Source organism: Chelonoidis abingdonii, chromosome 6 (genome assembly GCF_003597395.2).
Source record: "Chelonoidis abingdonii isolate Lonesome George chromosome 6, CheloAbing_2.0, whole genome shotgun sequence".
In the NCBI taxonomy this organism is placed as follows: domain Eukaryota; kingdom Metazoa; phylum Chordata; order Testudines; family Testudinidae; genus Chelonoidis; species Chelonoidis abingdonii.
The window spans coordinates 94,101,326-94,128,546 of record NC_133774.1 but is presented as its reverse complement, the minus strand read 5'-3'; the positions used below and the strand labels follow the sequence as shown (position 1 = coordinate 94,128,546).

General features: G+C 42.2%; 1 protein-coding gene across 2 annotated transcripts in view; it reads right to left on the bottom strand.

Annotated features, from left to right (window-relative positions):
• Nucleotides 1-26,127, bottom strand: part of PLGRKT (plasminogen receptor with a C-terminal lysine) — a 45,746-nt gene extending 19,619 nt beyond the window's left edge. The window contains exons 1-2 of one of the 2 annotated variants that reach the window (XM_032777932.2): nucleotides 26,038-26,127; nucleotides 24,500-24,595 (exon numbers count right to left, since the gene is read on the bottom strand). In XM_032777932.2, coding sequence (XP_032633823.1) covers nucleotides 24,500-24,580 — 81 coding nt within the window. In that variant the 5' untranslated portion in view covers nucleotides 24,581-24,595; nucleotides 26,038-26,127. The remainder of the gene's footprint in view (nucleotides 1-24,499; nucleotides 24,596-26,037) is intronic. The other variant, XM_032777941.2, reaches the window with a different exon arrangement.
• Nucleotides 26,128-27,221: the final 1,094 nt, after the last annotated feature.

Here is a 27,221-nt window from a genome sequence, read left to right as displayed (position 1 = left end):
CAGCCCTGCCTGAGGGCCTGAGCCCACTGACTCAGCGTTTGTTGCCCCGCCCTGACCTAGGGCTGGGCTTAAGACGATTGCTGCTCAGCCCTGCCTGAGGGCCTGAGCGTACCAACTCAGTGTTTGTGGCCTGCCCTGACCTAGGGCTGGGCTTAAGACTACTGCTGCTCAGCCCTGCCTGAGGGCCCGAGCATACTGACTCAGTGTTTGTTGCCCCGCCCAGACCTAGGGCCGGGCTTAAGACTACTGGTAGCGAGGCGGTGGGATACCCCACCGCCCCGCTGAGGGACAAACCGCAGCCAAGCCGCCCTACAGTACCCTAAGTGAGTTTGTACAGGTGTAATTGAGGACTTCTCCTTCCATTTGTGAGGATCTAATTTCTTCATGCAATTGTTTATATAGAAGAGTAAAACAAAAACTTCCTACCTGTAAGAACAGTAGGACAATGGAACACAGTGCCTAGGGAGGTTGTGGAAGTTCTTCAACTGGAGGTTTTCAAAAGGAGACTGGTTAGGCATCTGGCTTGGATGGTTTAAACACAACAAAACCTGCACCTTGACTAGAGGTTAGGCTAGATGACCCTTGCAATCCCTTCTAACCCTATGATTCTAAAGTTTACGGATTTTTAGTTGGTATAACGGTGATAAGTATTTTGGGATTCTTTGGAACCAATTATTCTACTTTTGATATTTATTTTATTTTTGTCTCTTCATACCATTTACTCAGATTCTCTTAGCTGGAAAGAAGAGACAGCACCTTGTGCAGGCCACCATTCATCCATGGACCACTAACCAATTAATCATATCCCTGATTTATTTTTATATCTCCACAAAACTCCGAACTCCAAAAAGTCAAGCACTCAAAAGTTAGGAAATGCCAGAATTAAGGTTGCCTAGATGAAGATTGCCAGCTGCTCTACACAGTTTTTGTACCAATCTAATGATATTGGTTTAGAAACAAGCTACGCTTTTGTAAGGTTTTTATATCAGAAGAACTGATATAAACTGCATCTGCACTAAGGGTTGCACAAATTTAATTATATGGATTTATAAATCACTATGGTTGGATCAATGCAAAAATTATGTGTAGACAAGCCCCAAGTAAATCAGCTCTGCAGCACAGACCTAAGAATGCTCTAGCTAAACTAATCATATTGGTCTTTGGATTCATGCCGCTGAGTTATACAAAAATAAGAAAGACCTTGGTAATACTCAACACCCATTTTTTAAACTCTATTTCACATTTCAGCCTTTACTGCTCTAATATACATGCGTATACTGTAGTTATTTTCTAGTTATAGCACCACATAATATTCTCTAGGAGTTTAAGTAAATATTTTACACAACTATAAGGCAATAAAAGATCTCCTTCCTTGCCACCCCCCCCCCCCCACTCAACTTACCCCTTTAGGGAAAACCTGAACAAAGATTACTTTCAGGTCATGTTGCTTAGAAACTTTAGACCAATTTTCCTATAATACTGTTTTTTACACACAAATTTCACTGAAATCAATGGAGTTACTCCTGGATATACATCCATTTAAGTGAAACCAGAATCAGGCCCTCTGACTTTTGAAACAAATGCTAGTGGAGAGGAAGAGCTGTCTATAGGTATAAAACTCTATGGATCATCTATTAAAAAAAAACCTTTGTAAACGGCTGAGTGCATATACACATATGTGAAATTGGTACGCTATTATCTTGAGACGTTCATACAAATAGGAATAAGTTCTTATGTTTTTGGAATGAAGAAAATAAATTTTTAAAGGTAGTACTAATAGCAATTAAAATTCAAACTTTATAATACTCCCAAAGGACCTATTTAAAATGATTTTTCCACTTTAGTGTAAATATATTTATAGTTACTTAATACTCTGGATGAGAGAAACTCTAGGCATAGTCAAGCATGTGAAGCCTGGAACATGTAAACAGTTTACAGTAAAAGGAAATCAATTTGAAAAAATGAAATGTGACAGATGGAGAAGGAAAAAAAAAGAGGCAGTCAGTGCCTGTGAACTGATAATGTTATTAATTAGGCAGGGGTAAATCACCCTTATCGTTTCCATTGATTCTTCTTAAGACAGTCACAATGATGTCAAACCACAGAAGACATTATTTGAACCGTATTTCATTGATTAAAATCTTGTGGGAGAACAGTCTCATCTGCAGTAATTTAATCAACTTTGACAACCTGTGAAGAATAAATAGCACTCTTGCTGACAAGTTGAGCACCAGTAGATAGGCTGGAAGTTACCAATAATTTAGATTATTTTGTTGTTTTCTGCTGTAGTGTTTGAAAATGTTATTTGCTGAAGGAAAGACCACTTCTACATTGGTCTGGTATTTAGCTTACAGTGCTCTTTAGAGCGTCTAAGGGCAATGTTTATCAAAATAATTTGGGTCCTATGTTCCCCTCTTCTGTGATGTGTGGTAGGGAGCAAAAAAGCAGAAAAAAAAGAAATATACAAAGGACCATTAGTGTACAGAAGTGAGCAGCAGAGCCAAAGCAAAATGATGCATCTACATCCCCCCTGAGCTTGTGGAAGTCCCTCTTGAGCACCATGTTGTTGCACTTCTGCAGGTCAGAATGATATTTTGGGACAGAGGGAGACAGTAGCCACACCATACCTTGTGGTATTTCTGCAAGAAAAGACACTTCATGTGTTTCCCCAGAGGACTAGATAGGACACAGGCTTGGATGAAAGGCAGCCAGTTAGTGGCAGCACAGTGGCAGAGGAGTCATGTTTCTTGGGAGAGGTGATGTGCAGCAGCAAGGAGGATACCCTGATCAAAAGGCATTTAGGTGGTGAAAGGAGGTAGTCTCCTCTGGAAGGAATACAACTCCTCTTTTAAATTTTCCTTTTCCTCTTAAAAAAGAAACAATGTCTTCACATTTCAAATTAATCATAATCTGTATATCCACTTCACATTAATCTTTTGATTCTGTCCAAGGGTCAGTCCACTGCGCTTGTTAGCCACAATTATCATGGTTGATGCAACCTTGTAATAGTATTACTTAGCACTCATAGTACCTTCCACTTTCTAACCTAAACAAAATAATTTTCACTATTCCTTGAGTTACTCAGAAGTTAGGGCCTACGTCTTCAAAACAACTTATGCATGACTTGCTTGGATGCATGCATCGCCCAGTACACACATGCAAGTTGGAATTTGCACATACACATCCCAGGATGTTCATACGAACATCAACCTGTGCCCTTGGCTGGGATGATTTAGTTGGGGATTGGTCCTGCTTTGAGCAGGGGGTTGGATTAGATGACCTCCTGAGGTCCCTTCCAACACCGATATTCTATGATTCTACCCCTTCTTGCCCTGAGGTCTGTAAGGGATAGGCAGTGTATGATAACTTACAGTAGCCTTATGCTGTGCCAAGGGAATGCTCCTACAGCCAACTACAGTTCCTGTACAGCTCCTATAGGCTGCCAGAATGATATATAGTGGTGGGAGTGAGGGACAGACTCTGTCCCTACATTTGAGGGTTCTCCCATCTCCTCTTTCTGGTATTGTTATTAGAGAACAGTAGACACTACAGAGTTAAGGTTGAACCTGAGTTTCTATTATAAGTCCAGTTTTAGCCCTCCTCTCAAATTCACACCTCTCCCCCCCAAAATTAGGCACTTTTTTTTTTAAATCAAGACATTTTAAAATAAGAACTGAAAAGGAGTTCATGAATTCTGACGCTCTTAAGAATAGAGGTGTTCACCACCACTCAAGAAATTAAACTTTTGCCACTTTGTAACACACACAACACCTTCCGCAACCCTCCCAAAAAAACAACAACAAAAAACAAACCCCTTATCCCTCAAAGATAGGACAGGATTGAGTTTACTGGATTCCCCTAGCTGATACATAGTGTCCAGCACTAAAGTTTAGTTTATTAAAATACAGTTTCAAAACTCAAAATTATTATTAGCAATGTCGCTACAAAACATTGGCTCCACTTAATTTGATACAGACACCAAATGACTAAGTTGTTCACCCATACCCCAGCACTGAAGGATCTGGCCTGTAAGGTTTTGTTTTGTTTTGTTTTTTTTAAAAAAGGAAAAACAAACAGTCTCAAGGACATTTTCTTGCAGAGATGTAGATCTCAATATGTAACCCAACTGTCAATGAAAACTTGTCAATGAAAACAGAAGAATCTTTTCAACTAACAGATCACACAAAAGGGCTGGCAACTAACCTCCTTAAGCATAGTAGGGAGGACTCCTATTCCTTCAATAAGCTTTCTAGGAGGGCTGGTGCCATCACACACTCTTAAACCTCATTGGGATTCTCTCCTGTGCACCTCATGGGATCCACAGGTAGGGTGACCAGATGGTAAGGGGACAAGATCAAGACTGCTAGGATTCCAGTGAATAGCCACCACCCAAACCACTGGCTCTCACCCAATCCCCACCCACAGCCCTCCGGAGATTTTTAAAAAAGAAAGCTCTGCCCTGTTCACACAGCGTTTACAAGATCTGCAGGACGAGAGGGACAGGAGAGAGCAAGGACAGCCTGGAAAAAATCCTGCATTTCAAAATTTTTCAGGGAAAGCCTTCAGCATAAGACAACTGTCAGGCTTATAAGTCAATTTATAGGCCTAACAATCTTGAGAATACTGCAAAGATTAACTGCTATGAAGTACAAAGTCTTCTAGAAATCTAGTTACTCCAACATAGATAAAGAACAAAGATAAAGAAAAGCAGAACAGTCAAAACAAAACAATCTGTTTAAGACAAAAAAAAAAATTGCAAGTTCAGTAGAAGTTTTTAAAAAGCCAGTCTAACAAATAAATACTTCGGTGACAAAACTATTGATTCATGATTTTTTTCCCCCCACTATTCTCTTCAAGTGTATAATGTGCCCTATGAAGTTATTCTTTAGGGGTAAAGAAACAGAGCATTGAAGCAGAAATAGAACCTGGGAAGCAGGGATCTTAAACTGAAATGATCTTGTATAAAAGGTTGTTATGACTGTACACCGTATCGTGTCCTGTTTTGTCAGTGATTGGGCAGTTAAAGCATGACAACCTAGTCTGTGATGAGGTTTCTTCATACCCATCTCAGATTCTGTCTTCCTTGTTTATTATCTGCTAAAAAAGTATTGTAGTCCTCTTCATCGGTGAACACGAGTACATACATACAAACTTGTGTCAAAAATAGAGAAAAATTTGGAGACAAGTTGTAAGATTTTTTTTAAATTCTTGGTTTTAAATTTCCTATTAAGAGCATTGCTTGATAGAGTACATCAAAATATACTATAACCATTTTATTACCCTATCAGTTTCATCTTATAGTTTTTAAAATGATGTGGCTTGTGTGGAACAACAATTAAATTGTTAATCAAATTGGCCAGTATATATCACCACATCTGGCTCCCATTGAAGTTACAGGCAAAACTCTGTGTTAGTAGGACTGGACTTTTAAAATGGGAGACATCCCAGGAAAATTCTGAGTGCAGAAAGAAGCAGCATTGGTGATTTCTTAGACGGAACTGTTCACTAACACCTAGGCAGGTAGCAGTTTTCTTATCCGCAAGTTAGCCTTTGTTGGACAAGAGTAGCATCGTTATTTTTAAATGAAAATGAACTCTCGATATCCAAGATGGGATGTACTATATTTGCACATAGCATCCTCTCTGGGGAATATTATCCTCTTGCATTTGAAGGGGTGTACCTTCCCCATCAAAGCAGAGTACTGTGATCACTTTTCTCCAGTGAGACCAACAATACCCCCTCTAGAGTGCATTTACTTTGTAGAGATCCCCCTAGCCAGGCTACTAAATGCATATTCTACAGAATTCTTTCGGCCAAATCCTACAGCGATATAAATGATAGCATAAACTGATCAGAAAATGGATACATATGGTAAGCAACGTAACTTGAACCAATGTGGTGTTCCTGCTGGGCCTTACTTATCTTCACTCATCTAATAAGTCCTATTCCACCTATTTTGTATATACCAGGCATGCAAAACTGGTGCACATTACACTATTTTGACTTACGCTTTTTTTCTGATCAACTTTCACCACCACTTATATCATGGATTAATTTGGTCCTCATGGAACCTCTTCCCTACCTGAATCTCCCCCACCACCCAAAAAAGTGTGGCCTGATCTCACCTAGACCACTAATAGCAGGACTAACTCCCGTACAAAGATTCTTGATTTATAAAAATAAATTGAAAAAAAAAAAAGTTTTATGCTATGATCAGTCTTTGTTCTGTTTCTTCTGCTGTTGTTGTTTTTAAACAAAACCTAAACTAATAATAAATGTTGTCCTTTGCCGCTTCATAAAAAAATATTGGCTTATAGACATACAGCATACAATACTCTCAGCAAAAATTCCTTTTTCTAGTGAGATGGTTCCAATGTTCCTTGACACTGTTATGTCATTCATCTTGTTAGATTTTATTTGGTACACACAAATGGATGAGAAAATTTATTTCCTCAATTACAGTATATATCACCTGGAGGGAAAAACAGTTGTTCTTGTTACTTCAAGAAAAATGCATTAGAAATGCCATAAACATTACTATAGTATCCTGTCAGACACACAACAAATGTAGTGATTCTTCCCCTCAACACCTCAGTGAAGGGAAGGATGGTGGATGGAGAAAGAGTGTTGAAGCTTTATTGTATGTGGTAGAAATACAGCCATTGTTTTCAATGGGTTTTATTCTGCTAAAATGAGAAGATGAAAAAATAAATATTTTAGACCAGTTCTCAAAGAAAAACCTGAGAAAAAAAAATTGTGAGGTTGATGATATATTTTCAAACCAGGTGAAAATCTCACTCAAAGTCTAACATGCTAACAGTAATTTATAGTCAGGGAAGAATGATAATTTTTATATTCCAAAACAAGTTGGGAAGTCTAGAAGTATAAAACAAAATCATTACAAGAAACCACATTTATCTCACACACACACAAAAATCCATAAAAAAGCCTAGGCTAAATTCACTGTAAACTGCATGTCAACTCTCTTTCTTTGATGATCAAGTCAGTGAAATTGATGAGGCATAAAAAAATAAATCTGATTGATGACTGGTAAAATGCCAGTGGACTTCCGCACATTTTTCCCTGCCTACATTGGAGCAATACTACACACCTGCCCGCTAAAAACCAAATTTTATTTTCCTAATCAGATAGTGAATCGTCAGTAGCAGGCAGACTTTAGATTTAATTTTTTGGAAATAAGTAATTGTATATTTTTCTTAAAAAAAAACAAAACACAAAATAAAAAACAAACCCATGCAATTTTCTTTTTAGCATCTTTACTTGCAAATAATTTTTTTCCTGATCTCCCCCTCTCCCATTGTTTTGACCCCTTATCCTGGAAGTCAGTAATGCCCTCAAACAGCGATAACAAACAGGAACACATGAAATATGGACCAAATCTAGGGATATTAAATTATTAGGTTTTTTCCAGTTAATTAACACCTATCTCCCATATGTAGCAGACTAAGGCCAGATATTAAGATTTTATTCCTTCATTTAGTTTTGTTTGTTTCCCCCTTTCTGTCCTCCTTAAGCTATTTAGGATATTTAAACTGGTCAGCTGAGGCAAGATCTGACCTGAAGACAAGACAATTCCCACTCCCATTGACTTAAGTGGTGTAAGACCAAGACCTTAATGTGTGGGGTTTTTAATTTTTTTTTTTTTTTTTTTTTAAAGTGCAATAAAACTTGCATGTCAAGAACAAGAACCTTCATAATTTAAAGCTAACCTTGAGAAATTACTAGACAGCCTGGCAGATAAACAAAAATGTCAACATTTCCTCTTATCTCTCTCTCTCTCTCAAGGTTTTTGGGTCTGCAATGTTAACAAAGTAGTTATACGAAATAAGATATTAATATTTTCTAAATCCTAAATGTAGTGGATTCCATAACCCAATTAAAGTGTCATGACATTACTAAAAGAAACCATTAAGAAAGAAGACAAAAGTCAGTTGTGACCAAAACACCTCCACAGATGTTGGTATAAATCTTGCCTTTCTATCCAAAATGACTAGTTCCATTTATCTCTACTAACAGCCCTGTACAGATGTTTAACTAGTTCATAGTATAGCAATAGTATAGCATGCATACAACAGATTGCACATGTTTTTCAAAGACTGAAAAATAAAAAACTCCAGCTCCTGGAAGTTTGAACCTCTGGATAAAGCCATCTGGAGAACAATTAGAATTTCATTAGATTCACTCCTATAAGAAATAAATCAAATATATTCCTAAATCCCAATTAGAAGAAACTTATCTTATTGCAAGGACATAAAACTAATGGTATTCTGTGTGTAATTTCATTGAAAAATTGATATTAAGCAACAAATAGTTATGCAAGCAACTACAGTTACACAATTCTGTAAATCTTACTCACATTGGGGCATCCATCAGCACTAATGGGACTACTTACGTAAGGACTTCAAAATCGAGGCCTCATGCAGCAGCAATAATGTAGGCAACAGCACACAGTAGTTACCATAAAATAAATCTTGAACTCTGTACACGCAGACAATACTTTTGCACTTACATGGGTGGTCACTTTCTCAAGCTAGGTTTCAGAGTAGCAGTTTAAGTCATTTTCCAAATTTAAAACTGAAGCAATACCCCACTGGTAACTGTGATGGAAAATTAACAAATCCAAATTACTTCTACTGGTCTTTACAAAGCCAGGTTATACCATGTCCAGGACCATTGTGATATTACTGTAAGATAGATACTTGCACTGTTTTTTTAAAACAAATGAAAACCCAAGCTAACTGTTAAAGAGAGAACAGAGCTAGCTTGAAAATAAACTATAAAGGGATCATCATGTATTGGCCCCTGCTTAATTAAGTGGATCACTACCCTGCTCTGGTACTAACATACTAACCTGGACAATATCTTACTGAACTATACCAGGACTTTCTTCTTTTAGAAATTGCGATTTCTTGTTGTAATCTTTATAGTTTTTCAAGCCTCTTCCATAATGTATAATACTAGCCCTTATTTGCTTTTCGTTACTTCTTTCTTTACTATTCTAAAAATACATGCATTGGGATTATCCTAAGGAACTGTCTATCTGGAAGCAGGCAAGAGATAATAATTGGTATATTTGTATTTCAAATTTAAGAACAAATTGTTGAATAGGGGAGAAAATTGCCTCATTCCTGTTACTTATTGCTATTCATTTCAAGCTTGTTAAGAAAAACACTGGCTGAAGATGTAATACAATCATGTTATGTTTTGCCTGAAACCAAAGACAAAGTGTTGATAGTTAAGAACGAAATAAAGTGACATTAGTTAGATTAATCTGTGTTCCCACTCAGTATTTGATACATTTTTCCAGTACAAATATTTTGCCCTGTATTTTATATTGCATCAAATTAGAGGCTAGTGAAATAAATTAGCGTCTCTGCATACCTCGAATTATAGCTAAACAATGCTGCAAGGCATATTGTTATGAGAATGTCAGCATTAGAACTATTTACATACACACTTCCACACTTGACAGCAACATTATTTCACACTGAAACATACACAACAGTTACAGCAGGCTGATATCAAAGTTCACAGCTCTTCGCCATGGGCAACAATTGGAGAAAACAGATTATTCATTAAAGTACAAAACAGAGCACCCAAGAGTCATTTTAAAAAGTAAAACTTCTTTGTTTCATGATTGAGCATTATTATTAAAATGAACTAATCCATCTATTTCCAAAAACATGGAGCCTGCAAGACACCTTAATGCCATTTCATTTAACATACCAGTTTGCTGGTATGTTAAATGAAATATATTATATTGCTACATCCTGTATGCTGTAATGCTAACCAGATTTCTTGTTGTGTTGTTGGATGCAGATAATGTTCTTTTGTACCCTCTCAACATCCTGGGCAGATCCTTAGCTTAGGGCAGCCTCTCCATATAGGCAAACTAAACAGTCGCCTAGGGTGCCAAATTAAATGTGGCACCAAATTTGGGGGGGGAGGGGGGGAAATCAAATAAAGAAAAAAAGATGAAAAAATACAAATGAAATAATGAAGATGTCATTATTTCAATTCTCATGCGTGTATGGAGGGTATATGAATTATAATTCATTTCTCTACATTTCTGAGAAATGTCATATCTTTTATTTACTGCAAAAATAAAGCCACAATGAAACACATCCACCAGCAGCAAGAGCTGCAATGCTAGTGACACCTAACTTGAATATACATCAAGGTCGCATAGCTGGAAATTCATGTAGAGCGGAGATATCGCGAGTGGATACACATCAAATGGTCATTTTAACATGTCACAGGTAGATGGTTAAGAATTGAGCGAATACTGTGGATAATTGTTTTTCTTGCTGCCAAAGAATAAAGAATATGGTCTTTCAGCATTATAAATCCAAAATGTGAGTATTTTTAAGCATTATTAAACCTTAGTGTTATTCTCGGGCTATATAAAATTATGAACTTTTCTTTGTTATAACTGGTTCACAGTAAATAAGGACCATAAAAGAAAAGTAACAGCATTAATACTTAATAGACTATGAGAGTGATGACGTCACACTCTAAGCAGGTAACCATGAGGAAGGGGATTACTTTCCAAACAACCGGTGTCGGGTTGTAACATCGAAAAAGGTCATTTTGTTTCCATATAAACACTAACTGTTTTAATAGGTGAGTGTAGTGAACTTTTAAGCAGTGAAAAGACATGTTGGGATGGCTGCAGTGGGTGTGTCAGCCATCCTTAATGCTATAATGCTTGCAGTCGGAGCACAGTACATAATATTCAAATGCCCCATGGCAGAAAGAGGAAAAAGAAAACCCTCAGGAGCTGAGTATCATAAACAAAAGGCTGAGAATAAAAAAGGACCAAGCAATACAGCAGGGATCCTTCCTGAAATATCTTCTCTTTAATCCAAATAAAGTTGGAAGCAGTTCACAGCATCTAGATGAAGGAATTTACTTGGAGAGGAGGGTAGCTCACATCCACAAAAAAAGCAGTTTGGAAACTCAAGATGATGGAAATTTACTTCTAGATGAAGGCAGCTCACAGCATCAGACTGATATGGAAATGGAGAAAATTTATTCACCTTCAGAGCAGGGGCAGCTCTAGGCATTTTGCTGCCCCAAGCACTGTAGGCAGGCTGCCTTTAGCGGCTTGCCTGCGGAAGGTCCGCCGAAGCCATGGGACCAGCAGACCCTCTGCAAGCATTCTGCCGAGGGCAACCTGCCTGCCGCCCTCGTGGCGCCGGCGGTGCGCCCCCCACGGCTTGCCGCCCCAAGCATGCGCTTGGTGTGCTGGGGCCTGGAGCCGCCCCTGCTTCAGAGACGCATGAAGAAATTGAAGTAAATGAAGTAGATGGAAGAAACGATGAGGAAGTTACAAACAAGTTACAGTATGGTGTCCCAGCTTCATGGCCCAGATGTGATGACAGTGTGCAGCAAATTCTCGTGGAACATGGACCCGAACAAGTTCATGAATTTCCCTTCCTTAAGGAGGGAAATAAAATTAAATGCTCTGCTCAGCATTACAAGAGGAAACTCATTAATGGGGAAGAAATTCATCAAAACTGGTTACAATATTTAGTGTCGAAGGACTCTGTGTTTTGCTTTTGCTGCAAGTTGTTTAGAAATCAAGCAACTGGTACATCACTTACTGAAAATGGTTCGAAGGACTGGAATAACATCTCTTCAATTCTCTCCTCACATGAAAGAAGAGCAAAACATTTGGAATGTTTTCCAAATTGGAAAGAACTTGAATTATGATTGAAAAAAGGGAAAAAAAAACCAATCGAAGACATTTATATGTGATTAAGGAAAAAGAAGAATATTGGCAACAAATATTAGACCATCTGATTGCTTTAGTAAGAGTTCTCAGTAGGCAAAATTAGCATTCTGTGGCTGCAGTAGAAATGAAAAATTATACACTCCAGGCAATGGAAATTTTTTAAAAGTTGTCGAATAATTAGCTTTGTTTGATCCAGTCATGAAGGAGCATTTATGTAAAATAACTGATCATGAAACACAGGTTCATTATTTAGGAAAAAATATGCAGAATAAACTGATTCAAATCCTAGTAAATGTCATTAAAAAGAAAATTATAGAAGCTGCCCATTCTGCAAAATACTTTTCAATAATAGGGGACTGTACACCAAATGTCAGTCATGTTGGACAAATGACAATGATCATTTGTTTTGTGGATATGGAAAAGTCTGCAGATGAAGATAATGCTGAAGTGCTCATAAAGGAACATTTTTGGGGTTTTGTACCACTGAAGGAGATGACTGCAGCATTCATGACTGAAACTATTCTACAAGAGTTTGAAACAATGTCATTATCTGTTGAAAACTTATATGTCCAAGGCTATGATAATGGGAGTAATGGGAAGGGAAAAGACAATGGTGTGCAAAGGAGAATGATGGAAATCAAACCTAGGGCCTTTTTTCGTTCCTTGCAGTGTGCATTCTCTGAATTAGTTGTCAATGATGCCGGCTAGATGCTATTTGGGAGCAACCAGTTTCTTTGACCTGGTGCAACGTGTTTACGTTTTTTTCCTCAGGCTCAACATGCTGTTGGGAGATTCTGACTTGTCACATGAATTCTCTAACTGTGAAACCACTTAGACAAGATGAGAGAGTCGCACTGATGCTTTGAAGCCTCTTTGCTGGAAACTTGGAAACATTGATGATGTCCTAATTGAAATTTCTGATGATGCTATCTTTACTGAATCATCTGGCAATACGGCATGTTCAGATGCAGAAGCTCTTGCAAATGGCCTTTCTACATTCAAATTTGTGACTTCGCTCATTTTGTGGTACAATATCCTTTGAGATTAACCCCACTAGTAAGCAGCTTCAGGAAAAGCACTTGAACATACATTCTGCTATTCAAAAAACTGCAGCAAACTAAAAATATTCTGGAGGAATTTAGAAGTGATGAGGGGTTTGAAAGAACACTGGTAGATTCTCTCACACTTGCTGAAGAAATAGACTTTCCAACAGAATTTGAACCAGAGTCAGTTCACATTCAGCAAAAGAAACATGCGTTTTTGTATGAAGGACGAGACATACTCATTTAGAACTCAAAACAAAGGTTCAAAGTGAATTTCTATTTTTCAGTCCTTGATACTGCTATTCACTTGGTTGATGAAGGATTTCAACAGATGCAGCAGCTAGAGTCTGTATTTGGCTTTCTATACGATAGCCACAGCTTGAAAAAGAAAACAGCAAAACAGATAAGAGAATTTTGTATAAAACTGGAGTTAGCATTGACTCATGAAAATTCAAAAGACACCGATGCTACAGATTTGTGCAGTGAGCTTCAGGCTTTTTCAAGACAACTTGAGAAACTCCTGAAGTACTGAAGTTTGTTTGTGAAAATAAACTCACAGACAGTTTCCCAAACATTTTTATAGCTCTATGCATTCTTTTAAACTTTTCCAGTTTCCGTAGCTAATGGGAAATGTAGCTTCTCAAAGTTAAAATTGATAAACATATCTGCTTTCAACAATGGTACAAGAGAGCATGTTTTAGAAAGCAAGAAAAGTCATGTTTTAAGAGCACAGAGTGTTTTTATTTGGAGTGTTTTGTAAATACAGGTTAAAGTTAATTGAAGAGTTTTCTTATTTCTTTCTATATTGGATGTGGTGACAATGGCAGTTAAAGCAGGATAGCATAATAGATGATTTTGGATTTGTAATAATAATTATAATTAACATTTTAATGCATTTTTATCTGAAATTGGACTGAAGTATCATCTAGCTGTTGTGTACAAATCTGTTTTGAAAGTTTCGTGTCTCTGTTTTATCTAATCTGAGAAACATTGGTTGGACAGACGGATGGATGGACGGACAAACAGAATAATTAAGCCTCTGTTTAAAAAAAAAAAAAAAAAAAAAAAACATTAAAAGAAAAAAAAGGGCAAAGTGTTTTCCAGTTTACCAAAAACCTCAGCCTAAATCTGCCCTTCGGGTTTGGGGGTGGGAGGTACTGTTTGCATGGTTCACCTAGGGTGCCAGTTGCTGGCAGCTAGTCTATCATCGCTCCTCCCCAGGTTTCCAGCCTTTTGTAGAAGAGCATTTAAAAAAAAAAAAAAAATCACTTCATAAAACATCTGGGCTCATTCCCTGCCTGCACAGCATTTCAGGAAACACTTGCCAAAAGGATCCAGAAGTCATTTTAAATAATATATAGTAATTATACTTTCTTTACCTTCTAGCATTACATGAAATTTTCTTGGTCATTTACAGTGTAACGGGGAATCTGTGCCAAATCCAAATAAGTTACTATTAAACAGGGATCAACTATGAACACAAAAGGTAAAACGGATCCGAAATTGGTAGGATTCCCAGTACTGACAGGGAGGCTATAACCTTAAACATATTTTTCATAAGTAACCAGATTTGCTGAAGTGTGTTACTTTCCTAGTATATTTACTTTCTTTAAGGTTATATGGCTCCTATCAAAGATTAATATGCAGGAACATTTTCTGACTCTGGAGTTTATGTTTTGCCAACAGTAGATTTGATGTTCCTTTGTCTTATTGGAAATTTTTTTCAAAATAGTCTATTCTGTGAAGACAGTGGTAAAACAGATGCACTGGGTCTTCCAGTGCAATGGTTTCAAAAGGCTCAAAAGTCAAGTTTTCAATACAGATTTTATGATTTTTAGAAACCAAGACTACTCTCCTGTCACTGAATGTATTTCACTTATATGGTAACCAAAAAACAAAGGATGTCACTGATCCAGCTATGGGTCTGTTTTGGCTGTATATCAGAGGTGAAAGTAAGCTGATGCGCCATACCAAGGCAGATTGGCTTCCCCTGGTGGCAATTTAAAGGGCCTGGAGCTCCTAGCAGTGGCCCTTTAAATTGCCACCATAGCCCTCCTGCTGGAGCCCTGAGGAAGCAGCAGCAGGACTTGTGCGATGACTTAAAGGGCCCGGGGCTCCTAGCAGTGGCCCTTTAAATCGTCCCCAGAGCTCTGAGGTAGCGGTGGTGGGGCTCCAGCAGCTATTTAAAGAGTCCAGGGCTCCAGCAGCCGCTACCACCCCGGGCCTTAAAATAGCCACTGGAGCCTCGCCACCACCTCCCCAGGGCTCTGGCAGCAGGGCTCTAGGGACAATTTAAAGAGCCCAGGGCTCTGGCTGCCACTACCACCCTGGGCCCTTTAAATCATCCCCAGAGCCTGCCAGAGCCCTGGGGTAGTGGCGGCAGGGCTCTGGCAGCGATTTAAAGGGCCAAGGGCTCGGCTGCTGATACCGCCCCAGGCCCTTTAACTTGCCACCAGAGCCCCGCCGCTGCTACCCCAGGGCTCCGGCAGGCTCCAGGGATGATTTAAAGGGCCTAGGGTGGTAGCAGCAGCCAGAGCCCCGATCTCTTTAAACTGCCGCCCGAGTCCCCCGCTACCCCAGGGCTCAGGTGGCAATTTAAAGGGCCCGGGGCTCTCACTGCCGCTACCCTCCAGGGCCCTTTAAATTGCCACCTGAGCCCCACTGCTGGAGCCCTGGGGTAGTAGCAGCAGGGCTCTGGCAGTGATTTAAAGGGCCAGGGGCTCCTGGCTGCCGCTACTGCAGTGGAGCCCCGGTCCCTTTAAAGCTCCACAAGAGACCAAGGCCCCGGCGGCATCTGGGAGCCCCCTCCGATGGTGATTTAAAGGCCCCGGGGCTCCAGCTGCTGCTACCACAGTGGAGCCCCAAGCCCTTTAAATCACCCCCAGGGCTCCCAGCCACCTCTGAGGCTGCTATCTCCGGGGATGATTTGAAGGGCCCAGGGCTCCCAGCTGCTGCTACCACAGCTCTAGCCCCCGGACCTTTAAATCCTGATTTAAAGACCCCGGGGATTTAAAGGCCCCACCTCTTCTGGTGGAGGCCCCGCGCTCTCCTAAGGACTCCGGAGTACAGGTAAGTCCTTTAAGTTACTTTCAACCCTGCTGTATGTCCAACTGTACTGACAGACGATACATGCTAGCACTATGTACATCAGGGGTCTCAAACACATGGCCCGCGAAGTTATCTTCTGCAGCCCGCGAGCTCCTCACAGCCCCCCCGCCATACCCCAGCATTTACCTAGAGCGGCTCAGGCCCGGCACGCACCGGGGGCAGGGCAGGCTCCCTGCCTCCCTGCCCTGCCCCTGCGCTGCTCCGGGAAGTTGAAAGAACATGGGGGAAGAGAGGTGCAGTGGTATGTGTTGCTGTTGCTTCAGGCACCACCCCCAGCAGCTCCCATTGGCCACGGTTCCCCGTTCCCGGCCAATGGGAGATGCTGGGGTGGTACCTGAAGCAACAGCAGCACACGCCCCTGTGCCCTTGCTCCCCCACATTCCAGCCACTTCCTAGAGCAGCACGGGGGCAGGCCGGGCAGGCAGGGAGCCTGCCCTGCCCCCAGTGCGCACCATGCCAGAGCCCTCCCCCTGAGCCCCTCCTGCAGTCGAACCCCCTACCCTGAGCCCCTTGCCATACCCTGCACCCCAACCCCCTGCTACACTGCTCCTGCACCCCAACCCACTGCCCCTGAACCGCCTGCCGCACCCTGACCCCTGCCCTGAGCCCCCTGCTGCACCCCACACTCCTCCTACACCCCAACCCCCTTCTGCACCTGACTCCCTGCACTGAACCTACGGCCACACCCCGCACCCCTCCTGCGCCCCAACCCACTGCCTTGACCCCCTGCCGCACCCCTCACCCTTCGTGCACCTCAATGTACTAGGCCTCATGTGGCTCTCATGGTCATTTGAGTTTGAGACCCCTGATGTACATCCGCTTTAAGTCAATACTACAAAGTTTCAATGCAGTGAAAAAATATTAAAACAGACATCTGTTTTACACAATGCTATTGTGTAATACAAATTTCCATTTTGGGAGTAGACCCCATACTACCCAAAAGCTACTATTGGAGTAATTACAGTTGTTTCCTATCATGGTCAAATTTCACTTAGTTCCTCCAAGACTTCACTATACACCACTGCATCTTATCATCATAGCTTATATTTGTAGATATCTGCTGTGATACAAAGGTGACAGATACACCACTAAAGCAACGCCTTCCCCATGAACACTTTTTTCAATGACTTTGTTTCCTACTAAATCTCTCTGTGCTGATTTTCCCTTTCACAGAAACATTTTTCCTCTAGCGTGTCTTTCTGGAGTATGGCTCTTTAACTTTGGCAGAACCAATCATCACAATCCTACATTAACCATTTTGCAATTTACTGCTGAGGCATCTTGCCTTCTTCCAGCAAGCAAATATCTGTTACTGTCTTTTTTTTTTTTTTATTGCTAAGGCGATGACTCAATCTCATATACATCTATAAAAGATTAAATATGCAATAGGTGGGAGTGTAATATCAAGCAGCGTTGGGGAAAAGAGTTGGCTGAGAAGATCTCTGGCCTGCTGATGTAAGTTTTTAACAATGTGTGGAATATCAGGAAAATTCCAGAATACTGGAAGAGTGCTAATGCTCAATATTCAGAAAGAGCAAGCAAGATAATATGGCTCATTATAAGCTGGCTATCCTGACATTAAATCCAGGCAAACTAAAGGATTCAACCTGTAAACAATTACAGGGTAGGAATATAACTAATACCAGTCAACAAACTTTTATGGTTAAACAAATTTGTTTCCATCCTTTGAGATTACAAGTTTGGTTGATAAAGGTAACTGCTTAGATATAATATAGCCTTTTGAAAGGCACCTGCTTTGGTACAGCACAAAGTCTGATTAAAAAATTAGCACTATATATTTACATGTTAAATGGATTAAATAGTGACTGACAGAGCAGACGCCATAGCACAGCAAGCATGGAGCCCACTCAGCTCACCATCACCATGTGTCTCCTGGATGCTGGCAGATGTGGTATGCATTGCTACACAGCAGCAACTCATCGCCTTTTGGCAGCAGACGGTGCTTTAAAATTGGTAGCCATTGTCGTCATCTCCTGGCTGCTCTTTTAGCCGACTTCGGTCAGGGATGCGTGGGCAGACATGGGTGCTCCTGGCAGACCCCGGTGAGGTCTGTCGGGGCACCTGGACATAAATGGAAGTGACTTCAGGTCATTCTCTTTTTAAGTTTTGTCTCCTGGAGATTTGGTCCTGCCTGCAGTCATACTGCACCGTTGTCTGGCGAGTAGCCAGGAGACAACAATGGCTAGCAGTCGTACTGTACCGTCTGCTGCCAGCCTAAGATTTATAAGAGAGATGGAGTGGATCAAAACAAGAACGAGACCAGATTTGTTTTGTATTCATTAGCTCCCCCTCCCTCCATGAAATCAACGGCTGACAATCGTTTCGGTGAGATCCGTCAGGGGCACCTTGAAAAGTTTAATGGAGATTCAGTCCTGTCTGGAATAATAGGGGGAGGGACAGCTCAGTGGTTTGAGCATTGGCCTGCTAAATCCAGGGCTTTGAGTTCGATTCTTGAGGGGGCCATTCTATGTGACAGTTGTGTGCGTTTCTCCTTGATGTAAATCCACCCCCTTGGTTGATTTGAATACCCTGTAAGCCATGTCATCAGTCGACCCTCCCTCAGCACTGCGGCAGATCCCTGTTATAGCCTCTGTCCTTCATGCCCTTGGAAATTTTTTCAAATGTTTGGGCATTTCATCTTTTGGAACAGAGTTCTGATAGCACTGATTTGTCTCCCCATACAGCGATCAGATCCCATACCTCCCATTTGGTCCATGCTGGAGCTCTTTTGCAATTCTGGGACTCCATCATGGTCACCTCTGCTGATGAGATCTGCACTCACCTGCAGATTGCCACGCTGGCCAAACAGGAAAATGAGATGTAAAAGTTCACAGGCCTTTTCCTGTCTACCTGGCCAGTGCATCTGAGTTGAGAGTGCTGTCCAGAGCGGTCACAATGGAGCACTCTGGGATAGCTCCCAGAGGCCAATACCGTCGAATTGCGACCACTCTACCCCAAATTCAACCTGGCAAGGTTGATGTCAGCGCTAATCCCCTTGTTGGGGGAGGAGTACAGAAATCAATTTTAAGAGCCCTTTAAGTCAAAAAAAACAGCTTCATCACATGTCCAGGGTTAAAAATCAATATAACGCTGCTAAATTCGACCTAAACTTGTAGTGTTGACCAGGGCTCAGAGTGTTATTGAAAGACATCTGAAAAGAAAACTTTTCAAATCAGCTTCTAAGTTATCTACTTTTTGCTCCAGAGATGACTAACATGACCCACTTACAAAATATGCCACAGTACTCTTATGTCAGTCTCCATCATAGAGAGACATTAAAAAAAAAAAACAAAACACAGCACCACTAGAATGTAAAGCAGGGGTGGACAAACTATGGACTGCGTGCTGTGTCCAGTCCATTAGACATTTTAATCCAGCCCTCGAGCTCCCGCTGGGGAGTGGGGTCTGGAGCTTGCCCCGCTCCACATGTGCCATGGCTTCACACGGCTCCCAGAAGCAGTACTTTGGAAGGTACTTCATTATAGTCATACAAATGGTGTTCGTATAGCATTTTGTTTTCCCTATTTATAAACATTATAAAATGTCTTATATATGCTCTAAGGCCTGGATTCTTTCTTCTACACATTCAAATTTTAAGGTAAAGCAAAAACATTATATATGTTCACTGTAAATCTGATAATTTTAAGGAAGAGCTTCATGTGTGATCCCTCAAGCAGCAGGGATATAATAAAGTGAAGCCTCAATTATATTTTTTGGTTGGGAACCCTTTTGACTTGATTTGAGATGGATTATTTAGCCCTGGAGACACGTATCAATGCATAACACAAACAAACAGCAAGTCCTCCAAAACAAAGCAGGCTGATAGTCCAATCTGCATTATTTTACAAAACAGCAGCAAGACAAAAAACTTACAGGCTTCAATTCTTTCTTCTGGCTGAGTTCTACTTGGCTCAAAAATATAGAGTGGAGAAGTGGAGGCATGCTACCTTTGCGCTCCTCTAGCCAGGGGCTAGCGGGTCACCTGTGCAAACTAAAGCAACCCTAATCCAAGCTATTTATTAACAAACATGGAGGCTGAATTACCAACTTTTTTTATTTTTGTGAGTTTGAGAGAATAGTCTGTGGTACAGTATGTTAATATCAATAGATTTATTATCAAGCTTGATAATGAAGGAAGCTGTGAAGAAGGTGAATATATATCATAGGGTGCACTGGGCCCTTGAAGCTGGAACTGGTTTAGCCAATCTGTGCCTTATTAACAACCTTCTGATGGTGCCTGACAGGTGGCAGATGGTCTCTATAAAGCACTGGTGGGGAAGAGGAAGCTATGACAGAGGCTAGAGAGAGCAGAAGGCTCCTGTAGAAGAACTTTGCCTGGAGGCAAGGGTTTGGGCCAGAGAGCTGAAGAAGTGTGAGGGCCAGGGGAGCAGTAGAGGGGTTTGCCTGCTGACCTTTAAAAGCTGACAAACAGACAGCACTGAGAGAGTGATGGATCTCCCCTGGGAAATAAAAGATTCCAGATAGGAAGGCCTTAGAGCATGGATGGTGCGTGACTCCTCCATTTGGGGAGGCTGGGCATGCCCAGACTGTGGACCTGCCCTCAGGCCACCCTCACTCAACTTCCTCCCCATGAAGCTCTGCCCATGCTCCACCCCTGTCCCCGCCTGCCTCTTCCCCCCGAGACCTCTCCTGCCTGCCTCTCGTGCCTCTTCCCCAAAGACTCCTCCTGCCTGCCTTTCGTGCCTCTTCCCGAGCCCCCCCCCCACCCTCTGTTTGCAACTCTTTGCACCCCTTCCCCATGGCCCACCCGCACTCCTTCCAGGCCACTCACCACTTGCATGTGCCTCTTCCCCTTCTCCTCTGAGGCCCCTATGCAGACGGAAGGGGATGGGAAGAAGCGGAGCATGGGCGGGGCCTCAGGGGGAAGAGGACAAGTGGGAGTGGAGCCTTGGCACGAAGCGCAGGCAAGGCAATAGCCCGGGCATCCTTTCAATGGTGGTGGACTCCAGAGGTGGTGGGCCAGCTGTCTGAGGAGGCTGAGCCTCCCCTGACCTCTTATACCCGCTGCCCATGCCTGAGAGTGAATGCTAGAAGAGCGCAGGCAGTGTTTAAAGTAGTCTAGAGTGGATTAAGGGAAATGACAAAGCGGAACCTGGGAAGGGCCTAAAAGCTGTGACCAGCTTGGAAACTTAAAAGTGGTCAGACCTGGGTGGCGGAGTGGAGACTGCACAGTAAGAGATTGGGGCAGAAGAACTTTAATTTTTTTAGTTCATTTTATGTTAATAAACCAGACCACAAGAAGGAATGTTATTGGACAAACTCTTCTGTAGCATTATTGAGGAGCCTGAGTGAAGAGGAAACTGAGGCAGAGTGCTGCACAGCCACTTCTAGCCACAAGAGGATGCTCAGGAGGTGCCTAGCCCTGTTCAGATGTGCCTTTATAGAAACATGTTGGCTGTCACAGTTACTAGGCTAACTGCACCTCTGACATACACCCCAGTCTCTATGAATTGGTTTCATGCCTTGTGCAGTCACCTCTCTTCAACTGGAATCAGGCAACTTTCTTACTCTCATATAGGAGATCAGCCTAGGCCCTGGTCTATCAACCATGATTACCTCAGCAGGTCAGCTTAGGTTTAGTAACTATAGTTCTGTTCCTACCAGGAGCTATGACAATTTCCAGTAAACAGGTAGCCTTCTTACCACAAAGTATCATTTACTTAGATCAAAAGCATTTCAGGGGAAAAAAATCTTAACCCAAGCATCATAGTTCTTCCCTAAGTCTTACAATTTCCAGGGAGCCAAGGAAGGGCCAATGGCTTTCAGGCATCCTTGCAGGACCCGTGTCTGTTTCATCAGTCTGCTCTCAACAGGAACAGCACTCAACTCCCACCTGACATTCTTGCCAGTCCTTTTACCCTCTCAGGCCCAGATCTACAAAGGGATTTCCATGATCTAGGTTGTCTCTAAGTACACCTATTGGATCAGGTCCAAAATGCAATATAGGTGCTCCTCCATCAATTTTCTCCCAGTTTATGGGGCACTCTGGGCCTTAGGTTGGAGAAGGTGTTCAGACACCTAGTTTGTGACAGAAGTGTGCATGCTCACAGGCTGAAATATAGGTGCCTTGGGAATGTTTACCCTGAAAATTTAGGCACCAAGTGAGTTTAGGTGCCTACAGAGTTAGGTGGCAGCTGACCAAGAGTTTTGTGGATTACATGGTTCCTAAAATTAAGACTTGGGTACCTAAGTAGCTTTGTGGGCCTTAGTGTCTCTTTGATCCCTAGGCACCCAGTCTTAGCAAAAAGCTGTGTAACTTCAGGCTGCAGCCTGGAACTAGAACATGCTTAGAATAACCCCCATCACTCGCAAGGGTTTGTTGTGAGGTTACTTATATATAGCCATTGTGTTGCTTTTCTGCTTGATCATCCAACTGCCCCCTACTAAGCTAGATGAATATAGTCATACAGTAAAGTCTAACAATACAATGTAACTACAGTCACCTTTCCTCACTGACCAGGTCACTTACAGTATTCACAAAATTTATGATCAATATTCTTAGGTTATAATACAGCAGCTCCACAACCGCCACAACAGTCCCTGCCCCAGAGAACGTACAATGACCCATTTGTTCTTCCTGATGGACATGAAACAGAAAACTACATTAATTGATCCTTCCTCTATATATTAGGACACCTGCAATTATTCTCTATATTCCCTCCTGCTTCAAATCAACCCATGCTCTTTTAGGGTCATGCATTGTTGCCAGTCATATTGTTCCCGGAGTGAGAATTTGAAATAACTCTTCTCCAGATCTACAGTACTGAAGAGAGACAGCAATTTGCTTCCCCCCATTTTTGACATAAATCATGGAGCGCGCAAAGCTATTATTTAGCATTACTGGGAACCTTTCTGATGTTGCCTTGGACTAGCCATTTTAAACCAAGTAGACTTGGATGCTCTTTGAAGCTCTCTGGGCAGATGCAGTATATTCCTGCCTTGTCTATACTAGAGGGTTAAAGTCGATGTAAGTGATGCAACTTAAGTCGATGTAAATTATGTTAAGTTACATAAGGCAGTGTCTGCACCATGCTATGTCAGTGAGAGACACTCTCCTGTCGACATAGCTCCTGGCTCTCATTGAGGTGGAGTACTGAATTTGATGGGAGAGCGCTTTCCCATTAATTTATTGCAACTTCACCAGACCTACCAAATCGATGCTGCTATAAGACCATAGCATGTTTTTCTCATGCTCCTGGTTTCCCCCCCCCCCCAATTTCCAATTATACAAACATGTCCTCCAAATATTCAGTTCACCTATCAAATATTTCAGTTTAAATATCAATATTAAAAATCTACTCGTCTTCAACGCTTCCAAAAGCTAAAATGTGCCACCTACTGGCAATTTAAGTGCAAAGGTAATCCATCAATAATTTGTAATGAAAGATATTTTTAAGTTACACTGTATTTGATTTCAACTTCCAAAGTATATAGAATACTTTAGATTAAACCACATACTCCCCATTGACTTACAGTAAACTGAAAAGTTAGAGGCATGTCTACACTGCCCTGCATTCCGGACTACGGGAGTGTGAACTGCAGCACTTGTAGTGTCCCCATGGGGAAGTTACAGCACAGCACTTTGGTGCATGCTGCAATTCACACCCACTACCCTAAAATGCTGGGCAGTGTAGACATGCCATCAGAAGTTATGACAATACTTGATAGCACAGCAGACAACCTCATTACTGCCTGGATAAGAAAGAGTAATTCTATTGCTTACTTCTAGATTTCAGTGTCAAAAGCTTTCTTCCCCATCTCCATTATAGAATCATAGATCATTAGGGTTGGAAGGGACCTCAGGAGATCATCTAGTCCAACCCCCTGCTCAAAGCAGGACCAATCCCCAAATGGCCCCCTCAAGGATTGAACTCACAACCCTGGGTTTAGCAGGCCAATGCTCAAACCACAAAATAATGACTAACTGGAGAGTAAGTGATCCAGCATAGAATACCCAACCTTTGGTCTTTCTTAGTCTGGCTCCATGGCCAGGGAAAGACAGACAAGTTACAGTCTTGCTACTACCTTGGAATTACTGCAACTGACAAACATGAGACTACATATGGGCATGGAAAATTTAAATACATGTTTGAGTTTTAACTTTTGGAATCTAGTAGCTAGAGCAAAGCATTGGATTCTATTACTATCTCTGTCACTGACTCACTTAAATATACGACTAATTTTACACAAAAGTAGCCTCATTGAGCTCAGTGGGACTACTCAAAGGCATGCTTTCAGGGCTGGACTTTTAGGAACCATTTATTCTTTATTTATGACTTATTTTAGAATAAATCATTTAATCTCTGTACCTCAGTTTCCATCTGTAAAATGAGAATAATACCGATATCACAGGGGTACTATGGGATTTATCTCCTGTAAGATGCTATAAGGACTTTTGCTATAAACTTTCCTTATTTATAAACATGTTAAACCAACGAAATCACTTAGCACTACCCTACCCCTCATACCCTTCCATGTAAGGGTAAGCTTTTCCAAACAGGATAAAAAAATCAATAGCTTTTCTTGATTCTGTACAACAAATGCTTACCTGAAGTCGAGAGTTCATGAGCATGAACTCTTGTTGACTCTTCAGGTTTTCATTCATAGATTTTGAAAAGATGAATCCCATTTTGATCTAAACTGTTGAGTAAGTTATAAAAAGGTAGATTTTAAAGGTGTTAAACACTGACCACAACAACTGAAGTTTATTTTGAATGTCTCTCTCACAATAGTATCAATAAAAAAAACTTTATAGCTCAGACTTGATTAATAAGGGCTCTGCTGCTGGCCTCCTGACCCAAAAGTTTTTGTAGTTTACCGTATCACATCTATAGTTAGACAAGAGTGGCAAACACTGACAGAGTGTGGGATGTATTTTAAGGAAAATCAGAGATTACATAATCAGATGCCAGCTTGATGGATTCATTAAAATCATGAAAAGAGAACTCAATTCATGTGAGTAATGTGGAAGAAGTCGGTTTTCAGAAGGGATTTGAATGAAGGAGATATAGAAGTTTGAAGGAAAGGGATATGGATGACATCTTGTTTCCCTTTACCTTCCCTCAATTATGGAATAGCTGTTTTATAATAATATTTTTCAAAACACCATCACCAAGGTTCCTGACCACAACAACCAGGGAAAGAAATGTTGAAAAAAGGCATCTTATTACTTCAAGACAGCTAGTGATTTCTGCTTGAATAATCCCCTCCACCCACAAATGTGGAAAGCTGCTTCACACAATAATACTGTAATAGCTCCTCTAAGCTTTCTCTGGTTGCTCTTTACCCACAACATTGGTTGCCTGAAACTTGTTCAAACAGAAAAACAAAGTTTTGAACAAAACAGGCGACACACAGCATGTGAGAGATTAAGGAGTCCACCCAACCTCTGGAAAAGCCTGCCTATTCCAGCCTGCCTCCTTAAATCACATGTTCACTGACGTTCCTTGGATAGGGTTTTATTCTCTGTTTTTAACTTGGAATCGCTCTCCTTAGCGCCAAACTGGGGGTGTGGGTTGGCTGACAGTTTCCTGCTGCAGCACCGCCCAGTCCCTGCCCTCCACTTACACACCATCTCCCTGCAATTGCTACTCCTCACCCCAGTGCACAGCCTGGACCCCAGTCCCCCTCACCACTACCCAGCCCCCACCAAACCCAATTCCTACTTCCTCCAATCCCCCAACCCCTTCCCTCACCATTACCCAGCCCCCCCACCAAACCCCATCTCTGCTTCCTCCAAAGCCCTGATCCCCTCCCTCACCATTACCCAGCCCCCCCACCAAACCCCATCTCTGCTTCCTCCAAAGCCCTGATCCCCTCCCTCACCATTACCCAGCCCCCTCACCAAACCCTATCCGTACTGCCTGCAATCCCCCCACCAAACCCCATCCCTACTTCCTCCAAAGCCCTGACACCCTCCCCCCCATTACCCAGCCCCCCACCAAACCCCATCCCTACTTCCTCCACAGCCCTGACACCCTCCCTCACCATTACCCAGCCCCCCACCAAACCCCATCTCTACTTCCTCCAACCCCCCACCATTACCCAGCCTACTACGAGCCCCCTCCAGCAACCCCCTCCCCTCACCGCAGGAGGGGGCAGTGGAGCCGCAGGTCTCGGCGGGCAGGAGGTCACTCAGAAGACACCTCCCCCTCTGTTTCCCTCGCGCTCCGTCCGGCCTCCGGGAAGGTTGTTGGTGGGCCGGGCCGCCCCGGGGAGATGGCCAACGAGCGCGCTGCCCTGCGTTTCTCCAGTCGCACGGGAGCCGCGGCGGCCTCTAGCTGCTCTGCTGCCGATTTAAAGGGCCAGCGCGCTACTAGCCTAAGCTAGTGCCGCGAGCAGCCAGCGCCCTCTTGCTGCGGGGCCGTCCCTGCAGCGGCATGGGGCGGGCAGCCAGCCGGACCGACCAGGCCCCAGCTCATATGTCGCTCCCCCTCCCGCCCTCTCACAATGTGTCCTTGCGCTCACCCCTAAAACCACAGGTCCAGGAGCCATGGAGACAAACGCAGTCGGCATGGCCAGCCCCAAACCTTCATAAACCAGGAGACAGCCCCTAAAACTCATGAGAGGGGCATCGCCAACAGTCCCTTATTACAACGGACGTCCACAACAAGCCCGGGAGTTGCAAAGTGCTGCAAAAAGCAGCAGGAAATACCCCGGCCAGTGTAGATGAGTACTTACTGCTTATTATTATTACTGATGGTGATAACCATGATACTAATATCGGGAGGCGGGGGTGCTAAGAAAACAGTCCCTTATTTCTGAAATACAGTGTTGGCAACCCCAGTGTCAAGGTCACGAGGATTTGCTTAGTTTTTAATACATTCTATTATATTTGCCTTCTGGTTTCTGGACTTTTGAGGTGCACGAGGGGAAGCTTTTCAACCTTTCCTCAGTAACCACAAGGGCTAGAAACTTCATTTATTCAAATGAAAGCTCATGTGTCTCCAGGAGCTGAGGCTTTAAGCGAGACATCAAATACTGTGTGACTGATTATAAAATTGCAGGAATTGGCAACGCTGAGTTTTTGGTTGATGACAAAAGCTTGAAAATGTGACCCAAGTGCATCCCTAGAGACTCAGAAGGCAAAGAACCATTATGGCCATACAGATTATCAAAAAGGAATGGCATCAGCAAAGCCTAAAAATACAGAAACGAGATGTTTCAAATCTGGGTGCTCCTAAATCCATACTGAGGCACCTAAATAAAAGTGGCCGTTTTTCAAAGATGATGAGCACCTGCAACTCCCATAGGCTTTGGTGGGACTGGTG